This window comes from Bubalus kerabau, chromosome 20 (genome assembly GCF_029407905.1).
Source record: "Bubalus kerabau isolate K-KA32 ecotype Philippines breed swamp buffalo chromosome 20, PCC_UOA_SB_1v2, whole genome shotgun sequence".
In the NCBI taxonomy this organism is placed as follows: Eukaryota; Metazoa; Chordata; class Mammalia; order Artiodactyla; family Bovidae; genus Bubalus; species Bubalus kerabau.
The window spans coordinates 16,045,500-16,072,499 of record NC_073643.1 but is presented as its reverse complement, the minus strand read 5'-3'; the positions used below and the strand labels follow the sequence as shown (position 1 = coordinate 16,072,499).

The following is a 27,000-nucleotide window of genomic DNA, read 5'->3' as shown; positions in this document are numbered from 1 at the left end:
AATGGATGGGTGTAACTTTGTTTCAAAAAAACCTCTATTTGTGGACATGGAAATGTCAGTTTCATGTAATTTTTACCTGTCAAGAAGTATTATTTTCATTTTTTTCAACCACTTAGAACCAGGCAATGGCACCCCACTCCAGTACTCTTGCCTGGAAAATCCCATGGACAGAGGAACCTGGTGGGCTGCAGTCCATGGGGTCGCTAAGAGTCTGACACGACTGAGCAACTTCACTTTCACTTTTCACTTTCATGCATTGGAGAAGGAAATGGCAACCCACCCCAGTGTTCTTGCCTGGAGAATCCCAGGGACAGGGGAGCCTGGTGGGCTGCCGTCTATGGGGTCGCACAGGGTCGGACACGACTGAAGTGACTTAGTAGTAGTTAGTAGAACCCTAAAAACCATGCTTAGCTCATGCTTGTACAAACATAGGCAGTAGCAGTATATGGCCCAGAGGCTATAATGTGCCAGTTCCTACATGTGAGCTCTTTAATGAGGTCTCGCATCAGCTGTTCATAATCTTGGCGCTTCAGGCTGATTGATAAGGTAACTTTTACTCTAGAACTGGGTTTGGAGGAGTTCCAGCAGGATGCTTATTTTTGTGGATGGAGTTCTGTTGGAACAGCCACACCCTTTCATTTATGTATTGTCAGGGGTTGCAGACTTGAGAAGTCAGGGCAGAAACCGTATGGCTTGCAAAGTCTGAAATATTTACTAACTTAAAAAAAAAATTATCTGCCACCTACCGGTGGTTCTGCAAGTGTGTTCCCTGGACCAGCAGCATCAACATTACCTGGAACTTGTTAGAAATGCAGGTTGTTGGGCCTCACCCCAGACCGGTTGAATCAGAAACTCAGGGTAGGGACTAGTTATTGTCTTAACAAGGCCTTCAGGTGCTCAAGAAAACCACAGTTTAAAAGTCACTGTGGTAGACTTAACTGACATCCTTAATATTTGTAACTAGAAGTAAAGAGTAAACTTTAAATTGCTTTTGAGATCAAAAAGCCCCTTGCAAGGGAGGGAAAAGATAAAGGTAAGAGAACACTGGTTCCTGGTATAGTTTCAATAATCAACAGATAACTTCTCATCATAAATTATATTAGCAGACTTGAGCACTTTTCATATGCCAGTCACGGTCAGAAGCCCTTTGCATCATGTATAACCTCAATCCTTAAAACTATCTGAAGTATCACTTTCCCCATTTTATAGGTGAAGAGACTGAGATTTACAAAGGGTAAGTAATTTCTGCAGGTTAGACTGCCAGTAAGTGGTGAACCTAGGGGTCAAATCTAGGTCTCTAACTTCAGAACCCTTAGTCTGAACCCTAAATCACACTTCATCATTTAAATAAACAATGCCTAGGACTGGTGGGTTTCCAAATCCTCTTTCAGCTGTTACTGAGGGTTCATGAGTAGATTGTTTCATGTATATTCTTCATCTTTCCCAAAAGACTGCTGTTTCCCTCTGTGGTTTTATGACATTTTTCATCTGCATCTGAGAAGGGAGAATTTAATATTTGATTCTGGTAGTGTTGGATTTAAATTTCCTAAGCTGCTTTTTGGGGCTTTCCCAGTGGCTCAGCGGTAAAGAATCCTGCAGTGCAGAAGATCCAGGTTCAATCTGTGGGTTGGGAAGATCCCTTGGAGGAGGGCACGGCAACCCACTCCAGTATTCTTGCCTGGAGAATCCCATGGACAGAGGAGCCTGGCGGGCTCCAGTCCATAGGATTGCAAAGAGTTGGACACAACTGAAGTGACTGAGCATAGCATCTTCTTTAAAAAAAAATTGTGTTTAATTTTCTGAGTTATGATGAAGCAAGAAAGCCAATACTCAGGGTTCTGTAGTGAGATTATAAGAGGTACGGATGGAAATGCAAATTACATTGAATTTGTGTTTGAACATATTTGTTTCTTCACCTTATAGATACTCTTGGAAGGGCCTGGAACACTGAAGTTTAGTAATTTTTCCTTGGCCAAAGTGGAAGGTGAAAATTTGGAAGAGTTCTTCACCTTGGTGGCAGCAGAAGAAGGAGGAGGCGACAGCGGGGAGAATGTAGTGAAGAAAAGCATGAAAAGTAGAGTGAAAGGTATGAGGCGAGCTTCAAGGTCAGAAGTCCAGTGGTGGGCCGCCCAAGTCCCGTGTTTTGGAGAAAGTGTCCACCTTTCATGTTGCCAGCCAAATGATGTATTGAAAATAAATAATAAGGACCAGGAGAAGTCTGGATTTATGGATGGCTTTGTCTAGGACCTAAGGTTTTCCATGTGGATCTAATGCTGTTTAAAGCACAGGGAACCTCTGACAAAGCCTTCTCCTTCACTTCATCACTGACCGCTCGTTAGAATGTAAGGAAGGGGATTTTGTCTCCCTTCCTGGTGTATCCTCAGCACTTAACACCGGTGTCTGGCACACACCAGCAGCTCGGTACATATTTAGCATTGTTAAGGAGCTAATATTCTGCAAGTATGGAAGATTTTTAGGGGTGCATCCTTGGGAGGTGGTTTTGACAGATGGGGCCTAGGCTGTTACCTTGCTGTGCTTGAGGGGAGAGTGTGAAGTCAAATTTCTTTTTTTTTTCCTACTTTTTTTTTTTTTCTTTTGACCATGCCATGTGACATGTGGGATCCTAGTTCCTTGACCAGGAAGTCATATTTCTTATATGAGAACTTTTGATAGAAGTGATAAAGATCTTTTCCCCTAAGTTCCTGGTGCAGTACTTGAGACTTTGGACCAGTGAGACTCACCAGGAAGCAAAAGGCACTGGGAGAGAGGGCGGCATCCCTGGGCCTGGTGGTCACATGGCCTTGATGACAAGAATGAGATAACGTGATAGGGAGCAGCAGGTTAACCAGAGGCCCATAAATGTGAGGAAAGAAATGTAACTTTCAGGGTTAGTGTTGAAGTAAAATTTCATGCCCAGGAAGAAGGCTCTTTAAATCCCCAAATATTGCATGGGATGACTGGCATCCTGTGAAAATGAGTATTGTAGACTACGCTTTTATTATAGAAAATGAGGGCGGTATGTTTCAGGAATGTACCTTTTGAAATAGTCCCTTCAAAAGGGGAAGAGGGCTGTGTTACAGAGAAATGTCAGTTTTTAGCAGTGATGCTTGGTCACTTCTGAGTTGAATCCAAGAACAATTCCCATGGGGGAGCACGTTAACCTCTTTCCTAGTGACTGGTGATTACTCACTTCATGGGAAGGACATTCTCATTGGAAGATAGGAAACCCTGGGTTTTGGCAGGTGTTCTGTAACTGCCCAACTCTTGGCTTACAGCATGTGAGGGTACTTTCCAGGCCTCAGCTGTTCATGTCAGTAAGCAGGGGTGCTTTCTAACTCTGGAATTTGGTATTTCTGGGTAATACGAGATTCTATCCAGTGTACATGGTAAACACTAGTACTGTTAACCAATGGCTGCCCGTTCCTCTTCTGGATACATGGTAGGTTTGCACCGTCCCTGCCACAGCTCACCAGGTGCCCACAGAAGTCTTTTCGAGTTGGGAGTTTTAAGAGCCCGTGTTAAGTTAACCACAGTCTTTGCCCCCACCTTGCTGACTGAGGAAGCTTGTACTGAAATGTAGCCTGGGTCTTGGATGGACTGACTATGAGGATCGAGGCCCGTTGGCTGACCTGTAGGCGATGTGTAGTTTCATGATGAAGAAACTTGTGCAGTTAAGCCAGCGAGAATTTGGAGTGCTGACTTCTATATAACTTAATCTGTCCTAATCAAGATATTGTTGATAACAATCAAAGGTTCTTTTCTTACAACTATTTGAATTGTTAATTTAAAAGAGTACACTTCAGTGTGCCACACCTCTTACTCAGGTGATTATTCAAAAGGTTTATACTTCAATACATTCTCACATATGCAGATAATACCGCTTTAATGGTAGCAAGTGAAGAGAAACTAAAGAGCCTCTTAATGAGGTGAAAGAGGAGAGTGAAAAAGCTGGCATAAAACTCAGCATTCAAAAAACTAAGATCATGGCATCCAGTCCCATCAGTTCATGGCAAATAGAAGAGGAAAGAATGGAAGCAGGGACAGATTTTATTTTCTTGGGCACCAAAATCATGGCAGATGATGACTGCAGCCATGGAATTAAAGGATGCTTACTTCTTGGAAGGAAAGCTATGATAAACCTAGACAGCATATTAAAAAGCAGAGACGTCACTTTGCCTACAAAGGTCTGTCTAGTCAAAGCTGTGGTTTTTCCAGTAGTTGTGTATGGATGTGAGAGTTGGACCATAAAGAAGGCTGAGCGCCAAAGAATTGATGCTTTTGAACTGTAGTGCTGGAGAAGACTCTCGAGAGTCCCTTGGACAGCAAGGAGATCAAACCAGTCAATCCTAAAGGAAATCAGTTCTGAATATTCATTGGAAGGACTGTTGCTGAAGCTGAAACTCTTAATACTTTGGACCCTGATGTAAAGAGCCGACTTGTTGGAAAAAAACCCTGATGCTGGGAAAGATTGAAGGAGATTCTCTATGGCAAGAATACTGGGGTGGGCTGCCAAGATCTCCTCCAAGGGATCTTCCCAACCCAGGGATGGAACCCAGGTCTCCTGCGTTGCAGGTGAATTCTTTACTAACTGAGCCAAAGGAAGCCCTCTTAAAAGTAGAAAACATATAAAAGTGTGAAATATGCCTGAAGATCTGTTCATGTGCACGTTCTCTGATCTTTTTTCACTTCACCTAGTCTTTCCAAGGTGTATTTGTGTTGGCAACGGTATGAATGCCTAACAAAACTGTCCTTTCACCTTTATTTTTAGGATCTCTTACCTATACAGCTCCAGAAATTGTGAGGGGTACCGACTTCTCCATCACCAGTGACCTCTGGTCCTTGGGCTGCCTGCTCTATGAAATGTTTTCAGGTGATTACATTCTGGTTCAGTTTAAAATCAGAGCTGGACACACATACATAATGGTTACATACGTAGTTTGCAAAGAGTTTACCTGTAAGAGGTGAAAAAGCTGATTTTTCTAAGTTTTTCTGTATACTGATTTTTGCTGACTTGCTTGGTTGTCTCAGCATGTGCAGGTTTTTAGGAACTTTTGACAAGGGGGTATTTTTCATGGTAATCAGTTGGAATGTTGAAATATGCCTAACTGTTGAAAACTGATTATTCGTAGAACATCTTGTAAAGGTACCTTTGACTGTGAATTTTCAGATGTGTCCAGTGGCCCGTGCAACTCTTGGAGTATGGTTATCCATAAGTGAATTTTGTATTTTTAGGATGATAAATTTTCAATTGTAGAAATATAAAAATATATAGACAGTGTGTGTGGTATATACCCAGCATTCAGTAATTAATTATGCTATATATGTATATATTTCCTATAAATTATGTAGTCTTGAACTGTCTATAGTTGAGATTTATTAAGAATTATTGGTGGTAGCAAACTGTTGTTTAATTTTGCAAGTTTTCATTTGATTTAAGGAGAGCCTCCATTCTTCTCAGAATGTGTCTCAGAACTAATTGAAAAGATTTGTTATGAAGATCCTTTGCCACCTATTCCAAAAGGTAGGATTTCTTTTTTATTATAAATGTAGTCGATTTACTACACGGACCAACGATGCACTTTTATCCCAGAGTGTTTCTGTGGATTCATAACCCCTCAAATTTGTGTTTTCTGAGTAGTCAGAAATTGATATTTTTAGAAATGTTAGTATTCCCTTTGCCATTTTTAAAAAGATGCTGAAATGGAAAGCAGAGTACTATTAAGTTCCCTCATTTAAAAATACAAATTATTTTGTCCTCCTATATCAAAAGAAGTCTGGTTTAAAGATTTAAAACTCAAACTTTTATGTCATTTTGTTGTGTTCATATGTCCATACCATTTACTTAATATGTACTCATGTCCCATGTTGTGTTTGAATAGGAACAAATCAAGCATTTCTCAGCCTTGTATCTTGAGAAATCAGAATGCTGCCATGATAAGCTCAAGTGTTTAAGCTCGATTTGGTTGCAGGGTTTTAAAAGTATTGAAAATTTACAAATTGTAATTAATGTGTTTACCATTAACAATTTTAAGGAAAGAAAAAGAAGGTACAAACATAATAAAACACTTTGCTACATTCCTCAAAAGATGTGGATCTTAAGACCCCAAAATGAATATAAGACTTTATGAAAAATAAGGTTGTGAGTTTTAAAAGAAAAAAGAATTCTCAATAATTGATGGAAGAAATAGGAATGCAGAATATTTTCAGTATTTTAAGAATCATCCTAGGTGAAAAAAACCAAAAAAATCTTGATATTTTGAAAGGGGTCTGTATTTCTTAAAAAGTATTTCTTTCTTCCTTTTTTTTTTTTTCATTAACTTCAGTTTTCATAGAAATCAGTCATTCCTATTTCTTATAATGATGACTTCTGATTTTTTACTTGTTTAAGTACTCATAGCATTGAGTATTGTTTTCTTGTATAAGTTAAAGATGTTTATGCAGCGTAAAGAAATCTGAAAGTGAAGGTATCAAAGGTCTGGTCAAGAAAACCACTGGCGGCCCAAGGGTGATTATTTCACAGGGATCTTGTTCAGACTGTGGCCACAGTGTCTAATAGTACCATCTGTTTTGATGGCTTTGGCCATCATCTTCTGGGCCACTTCTTTTAATTATAGACTGATAATTTGACCAAGGTATGCATCTGTCCAGTATAAAACGACAGAGCACTTGGAGATGAATGGAATTTGACAGTGTCATAATATTGTGATGTTTATTCTTTTCCTGTTAAAAATCTTTGAAATGAAGTGGGTACAAGTACTGTAGTCACAGTATATTATCAAGCAAAGCTGGTTAAGAATGCCTCAGAAAATGGAACATAATTAATAGTTGAAGACAAGGGTGTGAGCTCATGATCCTTACGGGGTTGTAAAGAGAAAGTTTAGAGGTTAGTCAGAACTTAGTTTTTGAGATACATGTTTTATCGTGGTCCAGGGACAAAGTTTAAAATTTTTGTTCCCCCCCTCTATTAAGTGGAGGCTTTATTGTTACTTGTGTATTCCATGTTCTCTTAAAAATAATTGATGTGCTTAAAATCCTGTTATTATAATGTTCATGCAGGGTGTGTTTTCAGTTACTTAACCACTTTTCTTTTTTGGGTACTATTTTGTGTCTAGATTCTTCTTGTCCTAAAGCTTCTTCAGATTTTATTAATTTGCTTGATGGTTTGCTTCAAAAAGACCCTCAGAAAAGGTATGTATGGGTAATATTTTAACATGAATGAGCAGTGGAATCTTTTTTTTTTTCCTTTGGTGTACTTCTAAAATTGTACTGTTTTTATTATAGAAAGAACTGTTCAAAGGATCTCTCTTTTTTGGGGGGGGAAAAAGAAATCTGAGTCTACATTGAGTGGCTGCTGTTTGCACGTGTATTTAATCAGGAGATATTTTAAAAGTCAGTTTTACTTCTAATGTAGCACGTACTTGCCTCATAGGTTGACAGATTTCCTTGTAACTCCCCAAATCCAAGGAGTACACTTTTTTGTTTCCATTGTGGATTTCAGGCTAAAACTGTCTTAGACTACCCCACTGTGGATGTGTTGTCAAGATACTTAATGTAATAATGACTAACGGAGCCCTATTTTAATGTGATGTGATTTATCAATATGATATTCCTGTCATACTGGGAATGTCAAGTGACGATCACAGGCACAGTGTGAACGTTCTGTGTGGCAGGGATGGCAGAAAGTTAGAAATCTTGACGATACAGAGTAGGGGAGGGCAGAAGGGAGTAGGGAATGAAGGTGGGGGTCTCCCTGGCCTGGAAGACAAGAGAAACTAGTTTCTGGTTCTTCCACTAGTTATCTTGAGGTTTTCGACAAATGTTTGGGGTCTCTACTTCAGGATGTAAAATGAATAAATTTAGTATAGCATGTAATGTATCAGCATTAAATACGAGAGAAACTATACAGAAGAAAATGTTTATACTTGAATAAATTATAAGACACTGCTGTATTTGCTTGCAATAGAATGCTTTTAGGATAAGTGTTACTTTGGTGGATAATCTCCCAGATTTTTTGGATAAGATATAAATATGCTTAATTTTAGGAACTTATTTAGGATATTTTTTATGTATTTATATTCCATATGAAATACTTTTTTGTATAAATGGGACCACCCCACTACCTAGTTTCTTTATATATCTGCTTGGTCATTTTATTTTTTCACTTGGTCATTTTAAGTGGCTGCTGAATGTACATGCAATAATGTATGATAACAACATTCAGAGTGCTTTTTTTTTTTTGAGAGTGCTTCTTGATTTAGAGTATCATATATACTGACTGCTATAGTAAATATGTTTTTGTCTCGTTTTGTTTTTGTTCACTTAAGAAGTTATCTCCTTTGAATAAGTTTCTCAAGATGGGATTGCTTGCCAAAGACTAATAAGAACATTAAAAATGTGGACACATTTGCTGATCCCAGGAACATGGGAAGGTTTATACTTCCAGCAATTTTAGAAAGCTCCTTCCCTACCATTGTTAAATACAGTGGGCTTTGTTGATCTTACACATTTTTTGCTACTTTGGTAGATAAAAAGAAATTCCATTTTATTGGCAATTTTAATTGTTAGTGAATTTTAGGAGCCATTTGTATAAAAGGGATATATCCTTGCGGCTGCCAGTTCTTTATCGCTTGTATTTTAATTTCAACCAAGGTAGTTTGAATTTCATTTCCTAAATTTTGAATAATTAGATATAAATTACTATCTTTTTTGAATTTTAGGGTTAATCATTTTGAGTCTGAGTATACCTCAGGTATAATTGATCAGTAGTAAAACATAGTGCTTTGAAAGTAAGTCTAGTGTTCAGATATGGCCTGAAGTCATCTTAATGTGGGTGATCTAATTAAATAATGTTTTGACTCCTAAACAGAGATGTGACTGTGTATAGTCATGAGGTTGATAAGCTTGTTTATTTCTGAATGAACTTCTAAAAGTGAAGTTACAAAATTGGCAGGGCAGGAATAGAGATGCAGATACAGAGAACAGACTTTGGACCCAGCTAGGGAAGGAGAGGGTGGATGAATTGAGACAGTAGCACTGAAACATGTGCTAACGCATGTGTAAAATAGAAGCTAATGGGCAGCTGCTCTATGACACAGGGAGTTCCGTGCCCTACTCTCTGACAACTTACAGGGGTGGGTTAGGGGAAAAGGGATTTCAGGAGGGAGGGGACATGTGCACTTACGACTGATACACATTGTTATATGGCAGAAGCCATCACAATTTTATAAAGCAGTTATCCTCCAGTTAAAAATTAGGAAAAGAATTTAAAAAATAGATAATAAAAAGGAATATGTGAAACGGATCTGATATGTATAACTAGGACATGTCCTGGGAATTCTCTGTGGTAAATCATATTAAAATAGATTTTAAACATTTCTGTTTTATAAAGACTGACTTGGGCAGACCTGCTGCAGCATTCATTTTGGAAGGACGCTTTTGCTAGAAATGATCAGGACTCAAGCACTGAGGATTCCAACGTCAGGTAGTACAAGCTGATCTTTGTGTGGGGGGCATGGTTATTAAGCACTTGGCACATTACTATGATTGCAGCCTCAATGATGTGAATTTCTGTACTTTTCATAATAGAAAATCAAGCGTTTGTTTAATTAAAGGTTGCTTAAAGAGTTTAGTCACGACATTTTGTGTGCTTGACTTTGCTCATTCTCTGGTCAGTTGTTTTTTCTCCAGGCAGGGTTTTAGTCCTGTGGTCATTAGTCCTGTTCACCTGGACTCCCACCTTGTCAGCACATGGTAGGATCTCGTTTCCCTCTTTGAAATTAGGTGTAGTCCTGTGACTTGCTGTGGCTGATGAAATGTGAGCAGAACTGATGTGTTATATCTGGGTAGAAACTCAAAGAGCCAGGGTGTGATTTGCTACCTATCTTTCTCCTGATGAGGTGATCAGGAAGAAAATGTCCAGATGGAGTTGCCTTCAGGCTTCGTCTTTAGTGACCACGATGAGCACAGCTTTCCTGCCTGCCTGCGGTGGCTGTGTGCACGAGTGAGACATAAAGCTAGGAGAGTCTAAGTCACTAGCATTTTTGGATCATGTTACCACAGCATAACCTAGCTCATCCTGACTAATATACTTCATTTTTATTAAGTCTTCTTAGCCCAGGACACTTACAAAAGTGATGGTGTTTTGAAAAGAACAAGGTGAAAAGTAGATGAGCCAAAGTACAGATAATCGACTCCTCCTCTCTCCACTTCATTCAGTGATAATGGTTGTTTGATTCTTAATTTTAATCTTGTCAATTTAGTGTACTGGATAGAGAAATCTGAATTCTATATAAGGTCTCTCTCAAGCTTTGGTTTCTGTGATCCACTGAGCTTCAGCTGTTTTCACACTTCAGGCTCTATGAAGAGTACAGAAACTGGGCTTGGGTCCTTGTCCATCAGTGTCAGCAAGTCCTAGGACACCTTGCACCTTAGTATGCCACCTTCCTTTTGATCTGTATGCCTTTTCTTTCTTATTGGCCTTGCAAGGACTTTTTTTTAGCATGGTAATGAATGAGGTAATGAAAGAGTGGGACACAACTGAGCAACTGAACTGAGTGTATGAGGGGTGGTGAGAATGAACACCATTGCCTGGTTTCTGATTTTAGAATGCATTCAGCCTTTCTGCATTAAGTACGATGGGCTTCCCTGATGGTGCTAGTGGTAAAGAACCTGCCTGCCAGTGCAGGAGATGCAAGAGCCATGGGTTCGATCCCTGGATCAGGAAGATCCCTTGGAGAAGGAAAATGGCAACCCACTCCAGTATTCTTGGCTGGAGAATCCCCATGGACAGAGGATCCTGGTGGGCTACAGACCTCAGGGTCTCAAGAGTTGGGTACAACAGAGCATGCACACATGTGCGCATGTGTGCTGGAGGGTTTTTGTAACTTCCCTTTTTCGGTTGGAAACGAATGTTGTTAATAAACGTCAAATGCCTTTTTGTATCAGTAGATATGATCATGTGGTTTCTCTCCTTTAGAGTCTCTTTATGGACTCTTACATAAATTGGTTTTCAAATATTGAGGCAACCTTGCCTTCCCACCGTGAGCCACACTTCCTCATGGTATATGCTTTTACGTCTTGATGGATGTCTTTGAGACCAAGTGACAGGAGGATGATGAGAGAGGAAAAATAAGAGAACAGAGAGATTTGTCTCACATTCTTGGGATCATAGCTCTCTGTTTAGAAAAGAGGATGTTTCTCCCACAGGATTTTAGGCGTGGGCCAGAAGTGTGTGCTGCAAGATTACCTGGAGGCTGGGGCAGGACAAAAGGGAATAAGAAAAACCAAAAACCAAACAAAAAACTAGGGTATTTCCCCTGCTCTGACCCTTAGGGATTCCCTTTCCTGTTCCTTGGAACAGAAATAGAGGACTTCTCGTGGGGCTCCTTTGAGCCCAGGGCTGGCGACACTGGAAGGGGGGAAATGAAAGGGAAGCTCATCGCTGGCTCACTGATGCGTCGAGTGCTGGTTTACTCCTCCTGTTGGCCCGCTGCTATGTATTTTTCAGGGGTAAATTTTATAGGCGTCTTAGTGCCTTGCACACAGTGAGAGCTCATTTCAGTTACTCAATGAAAAATACTACCTTTCTAATTCCATAGTTTGGCCAAATGTCCTGTGCAACTTAAGTATCTTTGCCAGCCTCTTGTTCGACACAGAAAACTACAGAAAGCTCAGTAGTAAGCTTGATTGAGTTGAGTTTCTCTTGTTAAACAGCAGAAACATGGAATATTCTGGGTCCCAAGATGCCACGGAACTTCTGAAGAGCCCTCAAGGTGGACAAGCAAAGGGGGAGAAAAGTGGGCAGCGACTCAGTCACTCCTTCAGGCTGGGTGAGCTTGCGTTTGACCATGTTCCTGCTCCGAACACTGTTTCTGACAGTCCCTAATCTGTGTTATCTGTCTCTTCAAATCTCTGTCTACGTCATGCCCTGCTCATATTTTTGTTCACTTAATGGATATTGTTTTACCTTCCTGCCACAGAAAATCCATCTGACTTGCGGCCTAAGAGTACCCTTGGGGGTCAATTGAATGAGTCCATGTTTCTTCTCAGGTATGTAAAATAACAGAGTGGTAAGGAGTCCATGGGGGATGAAAGCTAAATTTTCTTAAAGTGTCTTGTCCTGGTGGTGAACCATGTTGCACAGAAGTAAAGGCCAGGGATAAACGCCACATTCCCATTTTGCTCTCCTTGTAAGTTACTGTTCAGTGTGGCCAGTGGAATGTAACTTCCCTTTGTATTTTCAAAATTTCTAACCAAGCCACCTTATCTTTTCTATTTATAAGGGTTAAAACTTCTTTATTTTGTACTTCTACTGCAAGTAAAATTGAATTTAAAATTTCAGAAGTCTGGCTCCTTTATTTGGATAAAGACTTATAGGAAAAAAACAGGTTGTGTTTTAAATATAATTTTATCTGGGAGGGAGGCTTAAACAATATTTGCAGTCATTGAAATAATAAAATCAGAATGGTATTTTAAAGTGATTAGGCCAATGTATTTAAAATTTTAATAATGTGTAAATATTAAGTGTTATAGTTTATTTATAGGTTCAGCCTCATAGTTTAATTTCATGACATAGGAGTTATAATAATAAACTAAAATTTCCTGATTTGTTTTACCCATATTTAAATATAAAGTATGTTAAATTTATCTATACATCTTAGGCATTTAAGTTCAGTTAAAAAAAAATTTGTACAGTCTCTGGTAAATTTTGTGACCCAAGTAAGTAGTTGTTTAATGAATGAATACAAAGGCAGGTAAGTGGAGGAGAGGTGATATTTGGAAATTTGAAGGAATTCATCACCAAAAGACCATAATGATTCAAATGGAAGAATTTCTTAAAATGCCAAAAACTCAAACTAAGAGACCCGGATGTAATGGAGTGGCCCCCAGAGTATGGCATCCATTGATAAGGGTGGGAGAAATCATTAAAAACAGATGAGGATTATAGCTTGTTGCTTAAGTAGGTACCAAAGTAATTTACCAGTTCAAACATTTTATGAAATAAAGTTATAAACATTTTCCATGCTTTGTAGAATATCTGAGCTATTTTATTAATGTAAATCCTGCCTAGATCAGGCATTAAAAAAATAATATTTTTTAAGCTTCTAGTTAAAACAAAATACTGTATATAGCATGCCATGCCATGCGCAGTTGATCAGTTGTGGTCAGCTCTTTGTGTCCCCATGAACTATAGCCCACCAGGCTCCTCTGTCCTTGGGATTTCCCAGGCAAGAATACTGGAGCAGGTTGCCATTTCCTACTCCAGAGGATCTTCCTAACCCAGGGATCGAACTAGGGTCTCTTGTGTCTCCTGCATTGGCAGGCGGACTCTTTATTGCTCATGCCGCCTGGGAAGCCCCTTGAATAATGTTAACTGGTGTGCATTTTTCAGTTCTCGTCCTACTCCAAGAACCAGCACGGCAGTGGCATTAAGTCCTGGTGATGCTGTGACTCAGAGTTCACCACAGAAGACTTCTCCCTTGACCAAAGTAAGCAAAGATAGAATTTTTCATTTTTTTTCTTATGCAAGATAACAGAGACTCACAAGAATAATTGCAAGTTAATCTGTGAACTATGTTTGTAATTGCAAGATTTACAATTAAGTCATCTTCCTTGATTATCACTGGTTTTTCTAGTAAGTACTCTTAAGAGAGAGGTGCTTCATAGGTGTTTTCTTGATAGCAGCTTTATTGAGATGTAATTGACACACCATGCAATTCACCCATTTAAAGTGTATAATTCAGAGGCTTTTAGCATACTCAGAGTTATGCAGTCATCACCACAGTTAATCTCATCATCCCACAGAGAAGCCCTGTTTACCCATTAGCAGTCACTCCTGTTTTCTTCCAGTTTCTCTAACATTTTGCTCTAGGCAACCACTAATCTGCTTTCTGTCTTTATAAATATGCCTTTAAATGGATCATACAATATGGGATCCTTTGTGACTGTCTTTTTTTACTTAATGTAATGTTTTTTAAGATTCATCCAAGGTGCAGCATGTATCAATACTGTATTCCTTGTTATTGCCTGATAATATTCTGTTGTGTATACCATATTTTATGTTTCCATTCATCAGTCTGTGGACATTTGGGTGGTTTTCTTTTGGCTCTTCTGAGTGATGCTGCTATGAACGGTTGTGTACATTTCTGTGTGGGTATGTATTCTATGCTACATCATATGATAACTCTTTTTAACCTTTTGAAGAACTGCCGAATCGTTTCCCAAAGCAGCTGCACCGTTTTACATTCTCAGCACCAGTGTGTGAGGGGTCCAGTTTTCACATACTTACCAAGACTTGTTACTGCCTGCCAGTCAGTAGATTTTAAAATTGTGGTAAAATATACATTACATAAAATTGACCATTTTAGCCATTTTTTAGTGTGAGTTCAGTGGCATATAGTGTTGATACAGTCACATTGTTATGTAACCGTCAGTACTACGCATTCCCCACTTTCCCCAGACCCTGACAACAGCTCTTCTACTTTCTGCTTCTGTGCATTTGCCTAGTAAACTTACGTACGTGGAATCACACAGTAGTTGTCCTTTAGTATCTGGACTATTTCATTTAGCATAATGTCTTCATGGTCCATCTGTCTTGTAGCCTGTATCAGAATTTCATTCCTTTTTCAGGCTGAGAAATATCCATTGTGTGTTTGTACCAATTTATTCACTCATCTTTTGATAGACACTTGGGTTGCTTCAACCTTTTGGCGATTGTAAACAGTGCTGCCCTTGTCTCTCTTTTATTATAGCCACTCTAGTGGGTGTCAGATTAGATCTCACTGTGGTTTTGATTTCATTTCTTCGTTGGCTAATAATACTGAGCATCTGTTTGAGTGCTTATTGGGAATATATGTCTTCTTTGGAAGAATGTTTATGTAATCCTTTTGCCCATTATTGAGTTGTAGGAATTCTTTATATATTTTAGATATATGATTATAAACGTTTTCTTCCATTCTGTGAATTGTTCTTTCACTTTCTTGATGGTGTCCTTTGAACCACAAATGTTTTTAATTTTGCTATAGACCAGATTATCTTTTTTATGTTGGTTGTTGCCTGTACCCTTGGTGTCATAACTAAGAAACAGTTGCCAGCTCTCAGGTCATGAAGGTTTATTTCTATGCTTGTCGGTCTGCAATCCATCTTGAGTTAGTTTTTATATATGCCATGAGGTAAGGAGGTCCGTCCAACTTCTTTGGTTTACATGTGGACATCCAGTTGCCTCAGCACCATTTGTTTAGAAGGCTCTTCCTTCCCCATTTAAATGCTTGGAATTCTTGTTGAATATTGTGCTTAGTCACTCAGTCGTATCCGACTTTTTCCAGCCCCATGGATTGCAGCCCACCCTGATCTTCTGTCCATGGAATTCTCCAGGCAAGAATACTGGAGTGGGTAGCCATTCCCTTCTCCAGGGGATCTTCCTGACCCAGGAATTGAACCGGAGTCTCCTACATTGCAGGAGGATTCTTTACCAGCTGACCTATCAGGGAAGCCCTGTTGAATATTAATTAACTTAAATCAAAGGTTTATTTCTGGACTCCAAGTTCTGTTCCACTGACTGATTCTTCCCTCATGCTAGTAGCACAGTGTCTTGGGCACTGTGACTTTTTAGTAAGTTTTGAAATTAGGAAGTATGATTCTTGAATTTGTTCTTTTTCAAGGTTTTTTTTTTTTTTTTTTCTTGGTCTATTCTGGGTCTCTCAAATTTCCATCAGAATTTTAGGATCATTTCACCAGGTTTTGAAAAGAAGCCATCTGGGATTGTGAGAACAATTATGTTGATTATCTAGGTCAATTTGGGGAGTATTGCCATGTTAGCAGTATAAAGTTTGCTTTCATGGATACGGGATCTCTTTCTACTTATTTAGGCCTTCTTTAGTTTCTTTCAATCATAGTTGTTTTGAATGCAGAAATATTTTGAATTAAATATTTTTCCATGTTATCTTTTATTGTACTTTTTGCTTGGTAGATATAATTGCTTTTAATTCTTACCATAATTTTTATGTAATGGGAAATGCATTCGAACCATGTGAAACTTAATTTTGCATTGAAATGAAATGGTAAAAGGTTATAATAAAATCTCCCTGTGCTAATACATGTTTCGTTAAATGTGAGATATGGAATCAGTGTAAAAGTAAAAAGATGCATTCTGAAATGTGATAAATGTTCAATTTCTCTTGCCAGATGTTTATTGTAGAGGAGTGTATGTAATCATCTTATTGAGAATATTCAAGCACTAATTATAGAATTACTATAAGGGAGCTTAGATTTTATAATTCTTTAAATGATACCTGATGCTTTTTATTCAATTACAAAAATTTTAGAAAACTTGGAAAATGTAGAGGAGGACAAAGAGAACAAAAAACTGCTTGTAATTTAATTACTACCTAGAGTAACCACTGATTACATTTTGATATAACTACTTTTATATCTATACATGTATGTTCATTTTTAAACAAAGGGACATAATTTTATAAAAGTTTTTTTCATTTAATAAGACCTCATTGTACCTTTTGATTAATTTATTCCTGAGCATTTTATTTAACAGTTTATTTTTTGCTACTGTCATTGATACATGGTATTTTTATAATCTGTTTTTATGCATACATTCACTGTATATGTATGAAATTAATTTTTACATATATAGTTTTCTAATTGGTCTACTTTACTAATTCTTAGATTATTTTAAAAGTTTTTCAGTTGATTTCATCTTGGCTTTCCTTTTGAGTTTTTCTGTTTTGAAAGTCTGTGTTCTTAAATTTTTTTTAAACAATTTTTAAAAAGTTCCTCCTAATTCTTCATGAGTCTCTAATATTCTGTCTTCTAAGTTGCAAAGTGGTGGTTGTGGTTTCCAGGAACTTTATTAGCTAATTATTCTGTCCTTTACCTTAGTTTTGAATTGTTTATTTTTCTATATATTTTTCACTTTACTGATTTGATTTTCTGGTTATCAGTTTGTTGGTCAGAGTTTCAGTGGACATTCTTGATGCGTAAATCCAATTTATTTTTTTTCTGATGTGAAATACTTAAGGCAACAGCACTAGGAATAAAAATTGAATTTAAGAAGAGCACAAAGAAGCATCTTGAATAACTGAAGGGGAACATCTAGTTATTCGTTTTCATTATGTATCAATTCCACTTTGGGATTTATAAAGATATAGGCGTTTAATACCTACTTCAGCCTGGAATTTTTTTATACTGTAATTTAAGCTTTATATTGACTATTTGGTAAAGCAGAAATAGATTAATTTTTGGTGGATGAAAGATAAAAAACGTGCTGGTAATTGTAAGATGAGTTTGCCTCTTCATAGTTGAGCACATCAGACTATCAAAGATCTGTTTCGTAGTTCTAACCAAGCTTTGTGGTGAACACAAGCAAGTCAGCTACTTGCTGTGAGCTTTGTTTTTTTCACCTGTAAAAACAGGAATAATAATGCAGTAGATATAGGGTTTTTGTGAACATCAGACGAGACTATCTGTGGAAGTGTTTTGAAGAGCAGTGGAGGTCCATCAATACAAGTGACCTTCTTCAGTGGAGTCTATTTAGCATGTTACTGACTCCGCCTCTTAAAACATGGGGCTTCCCAGGTGGCACTAGTAGGAAAGAATCTGCTTGCCAGTGCAGGAGATGCAAGAGAGGAGGGTTCAATCCTTGGGTTGGGAAGAGTGCCCGGAGGGGAGGGCACAGCCACCCACTCCAGTTTTCTTGTCTGGGAAATTCCCATGGACAGAGGAACCTGGCAGGCTACAGTGCACAGGGTTGCAAAGAGTCGGACACCACTGAAGCAACTGAGCCCACGCAGTCACAGAAACGGTCTAATTCTTGTTACTGTTCCAGATTGCAAGTGGCCACATGAGTCAGCAGGATCTGGAGTCCCGGATGAGAGAGCTTATCTACACAGACTCAGATCTTGTCATCACCCCAATTATTGACAATCCGAAGGTGCGGAAAGACCCCAAAGACACCCTAACACCCTGGGGCTGGAATCTGGGTGACGTTTTCATTCCCCAGTCTTATCTTCTCCCCCGATTCTTGTGGTTGTCTGCTTTTCTTTCTTTCTTGCCATGTGCCCATACTTACTTAGATGAATGACTGCAGACACGCTCCCTGATGGTGTGTGGTGAAGGCACATGTCAATGAGCAGCGCTCCCCGGCTGGGGTGGGGTGCTGATCACAGAGAGACCATAGCTCTCATAGGTGGTCAGGATTGCAGGGCAGATGATGGCGAGAGATGGGGAGCTTGTGTGCAGCTTCTCTTAGTGTTAATATTGTACAGGACCATGGCATGGTTAGTAGAGCTAGGAGGCTGGCATTGGTACAGTGCGAGTAACTGCTGAACTTACTTGAATTTTATCACTTGGACCACTGGTGTCCCTTTTCTGTGCCAGGATCCCATGTTACAGTTGGGATCTTTTGCCTCCAATTGGTCCTTGTACTCCATGGTCTTGTGGTAATTTCTTACTCTTTCCTTGTCTCTTATGATCTTGGGGTTCTCTGGTGGCTCAGACGGTAAAGCGTGCCTGTAGTGTGGGAAGTCTGGGTTTGATCCCTGGGTCAGGAAGATCCCCTGGAGGAGGAAATGGCAACCCACTCTAGTACTCTTGCCTGGAAAATTCCATGGATGGAGGAGCCTGGTGGGCTACAGTCCATGGGGCCTCAAAGAGTTGGATACGACCGAGTGACTTCACTTACGATCTTGATACTTTGAAGAGTACAGTACTGGGTAGGTATTTTGTAGAATGTCCCTCTGTTTGGGTTTGCCTAAGCATTTCTCATGATTACAGATGATGTTATGCATTTTTTGATGAGAATACTACCAGCAAGTTTTAAAAATGCTCCCCAGGGAGTTTTTGGAAACGTTAGACATAGAAATGAGGGTTGAATTTTTAAATTAAAAGTGTCACAATGAAGTCCCCCAGCTAACCCAAACTCATGGATCCAACTGCTACGTGTAGTCTTCATTTTGCTTGAAAAAACCATATGGTCTTCTGTTCAAGACCTCAGCCCACCTTCCAGCTCTTCCGTAAATCCTGACCACATCAAACCTAAAGTCCTTATTGATTCTCTAGTTTCTTAGAAACATTTCTCTGAAGTCTGTAATTATGTCCTGCCATGTTTGCATTCTAATATAAATATTTCATGATTTTTCTGCTGTTTAACAGATGTTTGTCTTATCTTTCCAACCAGAGTGTCAGCTCTCTGGCAGTTGGATCATGTCTTTGATGTGTTTCTCTCCCCCTTCCCACTTAGCATAGTGCTTTGCCTTGACAGGCAGCCAATAAAGATTTATTGAGTAACTTAATTTCTAACCTAGAAGTAAATTAGCTTAAGAGTAAGCCAAGATAGGGTGGACTGACTCTTTTCCATGAAGTTTTATTTTTTTGCAGACGTCAATTGAAATGATTTTATTTTACGCCTTATCACTCATATTTGTGTATTAGTCTGAAAGGGCTCTGTTGAATGCTTGTTCTTTTTGGTGTTACATTTTACGTTGTTCTTCTCTGTCCTTGTTGATTTGTAATGGCGTCACTGACTGACTCGATGGACATGAGTTTGAGTAAGCTCTGGGAGTTGGTGATGGACAGGGAAGCCTGGCGTGCTGCAGTCCATGGGGTCACAAAAGGGTGGACACGACTGAGCGACTGAATGGAACTGAATAGGAGATACATCAGGAGACAGATACCCATCTCAAAAGTTTTTTTTTTTTTTAACCACAGATTATGAAACAACCACCAATTAAATATGATCCAAAAATATTGCATCTACCAGCACATTCAGGTAGGATCCTAAAGGGCTTATCAAACACATAGATTCATGGCAGACAGATACAAATATAAAATTTAATTGTAAATGGAATATTTTATTTATGAATAGCTAAATTTTTATTTTCCTGCCAACTGGCTATTTTCCTGAGGCATTAAGAAACCAGCTATAATCCTCTTGTGCCAGCATTTGCCTTACTCAGCTGGGTCCAGGCTGCCATGGACTCTCGGAGCAGGAAAGTTTCTGTGAAGCTGGGTGGGTTTTCCTGTTGTGCGTGTGGGCCCTTCTCCCGCCCTGGACCTTAAAAGCCAGTTGAATTTCCAACATTAATCGTGCTGTTGTGGGTACAGAGAGTTGGAAACCATAAGGAAGAATCGAGATTTACCTAAGGGAGTGGGGCAGTTGAGATTGGAATCAGATGGCTCATTTTTGTGGGGATGATGTAGGCCTGGAGAGACTTGAAGCGTGATTGTTACTTTTCTTTTTTTCCTAATGGAAAGTCTTATTTAGGGTGAGTGTAAGAATTTTTTTAATACCTTGAATTTTGATGTATTTTGTTTGATAAATTATGTTTTAAACTAGACCTGGAAAGATTCTTCATCATAGCTGGAGTAGAATCTAAAAATTGAAATCAAAGTAAATGTAAATTAAAATATGTTCACGTTTTAAGTATTCCAAGTAGAGGCACAATTTGTGAAAACTTAGAGGGGTTTATCTCGAAATATTCCTTCCCTTTTCCACTTTAGTTTGAATTATTTTAAGAAATTATTGTTAAAGCTTATTTTGTTTAAATATAGAGATTAGGTGAAATTATGTTAATTTTAGCTGGCGTTTCATTTCCCAGTTTCTGCCTTTTGTTTGTAGGCATTAGGAGGTGGTACTCCCAGATGGTTTCAACTCTGTATTAACCTAGTTACATTTACTAGTCATTTCAGTGGGACTTCATAATAACTATAAAAATTTTGGCTTTCCCAATATTTTAAGGCTAGGTTGCTTTATTTATGCAAAGGCCATCTTGTTTTTTTCAGAGTACAGTTTTATTTAACTTTGCACTTTGTTATGCTCTTGGTTGCAAGAAAATTCTACTAAATTTAGGCATCTGCCTTGTTTTTTTAAGCATAGTTTTCAGTTGACATAGTTTAAAACATCTCCATGGGTAGAAAAATAGAAGACTATAGAAGAGTAACTAAAAGTAGTGGCATATTTAGAGTGTTTTTGGTTTTGATAGTATAAAGTTAGGATTTTCTTTGCCCTCACTTTAGCTATTGAAATTCTGTGTTCTTCTTTCTTTTGCAACATTTTTAGCAATCTTTTTTCACATAATCCCCACTTTTACTATTTTCTTTCTTTTGCAGTGGATAAATTAATATTTCTAGAAGACCAGGATTGGAATGATTTTCTGCAACAAGTGTGCTCGCAGATCGACTCCACTGAGAAGAGTACGGGGGCCTCCCGAGCCAAGCTGAATCTCCTCTGCTACCTGTGCGTGGTAGCTGGGCACAGGGAGGTGGCCACCAGGCTCCTCCACTCCCCGCTGGTGGGTTCCTAAATATTGGGAAGCAAATAACTCCTTTCACGTCCTTGCAGTCTGCCTTCTGCACTTAACTTTTTTATTTCTATAGAGAGAAAAGCAAGCACTAAAATACTAATTCAGTTTAATTAAAATGAAAAAAGTGATTTATCAGGATGACAGGTTTGCCAGTATTGTCCTCTGTTTAATGCTTGTATCTAAAGGCATTTGAATCGACATTGACTTTGAAGAGCTTCTTTTTATGTTATGTTACACTTGCATTTTATGTTAACTTGTAGTAATTGTAAGATTTATTTCATCCATGAAATTGTAAGAGAGCAATCTTTTCATCAGCTGCTGGAGTGAGCTGCCCATGTGGAATAGGGGCTCTTTTCCTGGGTCTTCCTGGTGAATTCCAAGGTTTCTCATGTGACACTGAATGGGGAATTGAGTCTCTAAGCGTTTTTCCTTCTTCCTCTGATAATATTATTTCTTGGGCTGTCTTGGCTCATCAATGAAACCATGGGAATTTGGCAGAGCTTTTGAAGTCATCCTCAGTAAGGAGCATTTTCCTTTCTGGGCCTTCATTGGGGAACTACCTTGAAAAAATTTAAGTTGATTTTCTTGCAGAGTAGTGTTATAGTTCCTTATTTGGTACTTACGTTTGTGGGGTAAGGGGCAGTGGCGTGTTTAGAGAATAGAATTGAGTTGGAGAAACTGGACGTACTTGTTTCTTAGTTTTTATCCAGTATATTTAGTGCTTTTGCATCTTTGTAAATAATTACTTCCTTGGTGCAGAATTTGCATTTCATTTGTATATAGGTTTGATTTGTTAATTTAGTGGTCAATTGCTATCTCATTTCATGATTGAAATACATTTTAATTTTTATATTTCTAGTTCCAGTTGCTAATCCAGCATTTGCGAATAGCTCCAAACTGGGATATGTAAGTAACATTTATATTTTAATAAATTATTCTTATTTTATTAAGTAGTTAAAACATACATATTTATTAAAAGCACATACTCTTAAATACTTATTACGAACTATTTTAAAGTAATGATAACTCTGAATCATAGTCCTTTCTGTACCATTCCAATTATAAGTTTAAAAGTGAAAGTGAAATTGGAAGTCACTTGGACGTGTCTGACTCTTTGAGACCCCATGGACTCTGCAGTCCATGGAATTCTCCAGGCCGAATATTGGAGTGGGTGGCCTTTCCCTTCTCCAGGGGATCTTCCAAACCCAGGGATCAAACCCAGGTCCCCTGCATTACAGGCGGATGCTTTATCAGCTGAGCCACAAGGGAAGCCCAAGAATACTGGAGTGGGTAGCCTATCCCTTCTTCAGTGAATCTTCCCTGACCCAGGGATTGAACCAGGGTTTCCTGCATTGCAGGTGGATTCTTTACCAACTGAGCTATCCTTATCCTAATATTATAAATAGAATTCTAAGGTTATATAAACTACTTTAAAACTTTATTCTTGGTTACTCTTTAGAATATTCTTTTTAAAATAATTTTAATTGGTTTATTTATTTTTGGCTGTGCTGGATCTCAATTGTGGCAGGCGGGCTTCTCATTGCAGTGGCTTCTCTTGCTGCAGAGCCTGGGCTCTAGGCATGTGGGCTTCAGGAGTTGCCCACGTGGGCTCAGGAGTTGAGGTTCTCAGGTTTTAGAGCACAGGCCCAACAGTTGTGGAGCACAGGCTTAGTTGCTCCGAAGTATGTGGGATCTTCCCTGATCAGGGATCAAACCTGTGTCTCCTGCATTGGCAGGCGGATTCTTTACCACTGAGCCACCAGGGAAGCCCTTGAATATTCTGAATCAAATACTTTACACTTATCCCTATGTTTTAATTTAGTTACACTAAGGTGTTTTCCTTTGCCACTTTATCTTGCCTTAAGGTGGTTCACAAAATCTAATGAGATTATGGTCTGTAAACTCGTGATGGAAGGATGTGTACCTGCTTATATGGAGGCAACATACTTGGTGAAAAGCACATTAGATAAAGTGTTAGCAGGCTTTGTGCTCTGGTCACCAGTGAGCCTTGATCAGATGATTGATTATTTCTTTCAGAGACTCTCAGCTTCTGAGGGAATCTCTGTGGGATAGTGAAAGTGCTTTGAATTCAGACAGATGTGGGAGTGGGTCACAGGTCTGCCCCTGGGGAAATGATTACAACAGCTGAGTGTCAGTTTCCTCATCTGTAAAATGAGGATAGTGTACCAAGTTCATAGGTTTTTGGTAACAATTACAATTAAAAAAAGCTGAACTATAGTTGATTTGCAATGTTGTGTTTCAGGTGTACAGCAAAGTCATTCAGTTATACATATATAAAATGTTTCCATTAAATATTGAATGAAGTAGGTGTATGAAATACCTGTACGGTGCCTGGTTCTTAGTGGGTGCTTAGTGTATTTTGGGGGTGTGGGAGCTGTAGTTGGTGCTGTCAAGCTTAATTTATTGTTGAGAAGCACATGAAAACACGAAGGTGAAGGCGTTTTGTAAAATGGGCCAGTGGTAGGAGAGGAATTCTTCCCTGCTGGTGAAATACGGGGGAAGCAACAGGTGTCCACAAATGCTTTCGTAAATAATTACTCTTACACATCTTCTAATATTACTCTCCTAAGGTAAATTCTGGCATTACAAAATAGGATTTTTACATCATTTTTGAGCCTACTAAACTTTGAGAAGAATTGTGGTATGCTCAGTGAAAAGAAAATGACATCTAACCCTTCGGTGAGACTCAAATTACAGCTTTGAATGGGGTGCCCCCTGCTGACTTTTAAAAACAGACACTCTTTTTTTTTTTTTAAAAAAAAACAGACACTCTTAATCCTTTCCAGGTACTACTGTTTTTTAGATTGAAGTTTACTTGTAAACGGGCTTCCCTGATAGCTCAGTGGGTAAAGAATCTGCCTGCAATGCAGCAGACCCTAGTTCCATCTCTGGGTTGGGAAGATCTGCTGGAAAAGGGAAAGGCTACCCACTCCAGTATTCTTGGGCTTCCCCTGTGGCTCAGCTGGTAAAGCATCCACCTGTAATGTGGGAGACCTGGGTTTGATCCATGGGTTGGAAGATCTCCTGGAGAGGGGAAAGGCTACCCACTCCAGTATTCTGGCCTAGAGAATTCCATGGACTGCATAGTCCATGGGGTCGCAAAGAGCTGGACACAACTGAGTGACTTTCAGTTACTTGTAAAACAGTTTTAATTTGAGGAAAATGATGGCTAGATGAGCCCTCTGCTCGGAGTCTTATTTTACTCTCATTGTCCATTCAAATACTACTTCTTCCAGTGATGCTTTTTCTGATCCAGGTCTTATCACCTTGACCGCATATGATCAGGGTCTTTAACTCAGCTAGGGGATAATCACTGTTGAAGTAGGTATGCTCGCTCCTTGGTGGTGTTCTGTATATAGGAAAACAAAATGAAAAATAATGTGGTGTAATTTTGTAAGTTTCTCTTCCCTTTATATAACGCATTATATATTTTTCATGTCATTAATTTTTTTGCCCAGGATTTTTTTTGTGGTATGCCTCTTTTTATAGGCTATGAACATTTGATCATTTTATTTACCCTGCCCCTATTTTTGGGTAGTATTATAATATTGTAAATAATACACTGGTGAACATTTTTGTGCTTAAATCTTTGTGCCTATCTATTTTTTGTTTTTCCTCTCAGGGCAGATTTGTAGAATTAGAATGAACAGGTAGAGAGCAATAGATAATTTTTGTGACTTCTGATAAATTGCCGAAATGCTCTGTAGAAACATATCAGCCTGCGTTCCCAGTCACTTTGTATAAAAATGCCCTTTTGTTAGAACTCATAATAGTGAACATTTATAAAATCTTACTGTTTGTTGTTCCGTTGCTAAGTCATGTTCTACTCTTTATGACCAGATGAACTGCAGCATGCCAGGCTTCCTTGTCTCTTACTGTCTCCCTGGGTTTGTTCAGACTCTTGTCTATTGAGTCGATAATGCCATCCAGTCATCGCATCCTTTGTTGCCCCCTTTTCCTCCTGCTCTCAGTCTTTCCCAGCATAACCTTTGTCAATCAACTTTACGGAGGTATACTTCACAGATAGTGCATAATATTGTAATTTAAGAAATTTTATTTATAAAATGTACATAACGAAATTTATCATTTAGCCATTTAAAGTGTATAACTCCATGGCATTATGTATATTGTAGTACTGATGCTGTGCAACCATGATCATTGTCAATTTCCAGAACTTTTTCAGTTCCAAACAGAAGCTCTTATCCAGTAATCCTGATCCCTCCTCTTCCAAGACCCTGATAATCTCAGTTCTTTTGTTTCTATGAATTTCCATCTTCATGGTACTTAATAGGAGTGAGATCATACATTTGTGCTTTGGTGTCTGCATTATTTCACTTACCTTAATGCTTTCAAAGTTCATCTGTCTTGCAGCATGGATCAGAAAGTCTTACTTTTTAAGGGCTGAATAATATTCCGCATATGTGTATGCCACAGTTTGTCTTTTCATCTGTTGATGGACACTGGAGTTGCTTCTAATTCTGACTATTGCAGATAGTGTGGTTGTGAGCACTGGTGTGCAAATACCTGTCTGAGTCCCTGCTTTCAGTTCTTTTGGGTAATATGCCTGGGAGTGGAATTGCTGGATTATTTGATAATGTTTTGTTCAGTTTCTTGAGAATACCGTCATACTATTTTACACAACGTCTGCGCTATTTTGCATTCCCACCACCAATGTGTGAGGGTTCTAGTTTGTCCTCATCCTCTTCAACCCTTAGTTTTTTCCATTTCTCTTTTCTTTTCGGTAGTAGCTCTTCTAATGGGTATGAAGTTATATACAGTGTGGTTTTGATTTGCATTTCACTAATGACTAGTAATGTCAAGCATCTTTTCATGTCCGTATTGGTCATTTGTTTATCTTCTTTGGAGAGATGTCTTTTCAGGTCCTTTGCCCACTTTTGGTTGCCTTAGTTTATTTATAGGAGTTCTGTGTGTATTCTGGATATTAACCCTGTGTTAGGTACATGACTTATCTCCCATTCTGTGAGTTGCCTTTTTGTTCTGTTGATAGTCTTCTTTGATGCCTACATTTAAAAATTTTGATGCAACCAGGTTTTTCATTTTTTTCTTTTGTTTGTGATTTTAGTGTCATAGTCAAGAAATCATTGCCACATCCAATACATAAAGCTTTTACATTCATGTTTTTTTCTATTCTGCACTCTTTACTGGAATGTTTGTAAGTCTGAACAGGACTACCAGCCTCCATGTTTGGTGGGAAACCCCATTTCAGATTCCTCTGACCTTGGGGGTCACCACTGCCCAAAGTCACCCCTTGTTTCAGAGACAAGCCCCAGGACTCTGGTCTTCTCCAGGACAGGCTTCTGTTCTGCCTGTACAGTGTCCATCAGTAATGTGAGTGTTTCTACACTTCCTTATATAAAAGATTTTTATATGAAAGGTCCATACACAGACACAAATTCATTTGCAAATGTACCAGAACCTCTATTCCACTCCAGTCAGAACGTCTTCATTTGCTAAGAAAAATATGATGCCGGGCTTGAAAATCATGACCATAAAGATTGGGGGCAGGAGGAGAAAGGGGTGACAGAGGACGAGATGGTTGGATAGCATTGACCGACTAAATGGACTTGAGTTTGAGCGAACTCCGGGAGATGGTGAAGGACAGGGAAGCCTGGCGTGCTCTAGTCCATGGGGTCACAAAGAGTTGGAC

General features: G+C 38.8%; 1 protein-coding gene across 21 annotated transcripts in view; it reads left to right on the top strand.

Annotated features, from left to right (window-relative positions):
• The window catches only part of ULK4 (unc-51 like kinase 4), a 509,803-nt gene that overhangs the window by 14,254 nt on the left and 468,549 nt on the right, over positions 1–27,000 (top strand). For all 21 annotated transcript variants that reach the window (XR_008706191.1, XM_055558092.1, XM_055558086.1 and 18 more), the window contains exons 5-16: positions 1,924–2,086; positions 4,769–4,870; positions 5,438–5,521; positions 7,113–7,188; positions 9,389–9,481; positions 11,713–11,828; positions 11,979–12,048; positions 13,391–13,487; positions 17,837–17,941; positions 19,717–19,777; positions 21,118–21,299; positions 22,171–22,217. Coding sequence is in view for 20 of the 21 variants with exons in the window: in XM_055558092.1 (XP_055414067.1) it covers positions 1,924–2,086; positions 4,769–4,870; positions 5,438–5,521; positions 7,113–7,188; positions 9,389–9,481; positions 11,713–11,828; positions 11,979–12,048; positions 13,391–13,487; positions 17,837–17,941; positions 19,717–19,777; positions 21,118–21,299; positions 22,171–22,217 (1,196 nt within the window). In the remaining variant the exon portion in view is untranslated. The remainder of the gene's footprint in view (positions 1–1,923; positions 2,087–4,768; positions 4,871–5,437; positions 5,522–7,112; positions 7,189–9,388; positions 9,482–11,712; positions 11,829–11,978; positions 12,049–13,390; positions 13,488–17,836; positions 17,942–19,716; positions 19,778–21,117; positions 21,300–22,170; positions 22,218–27,000) is intronic.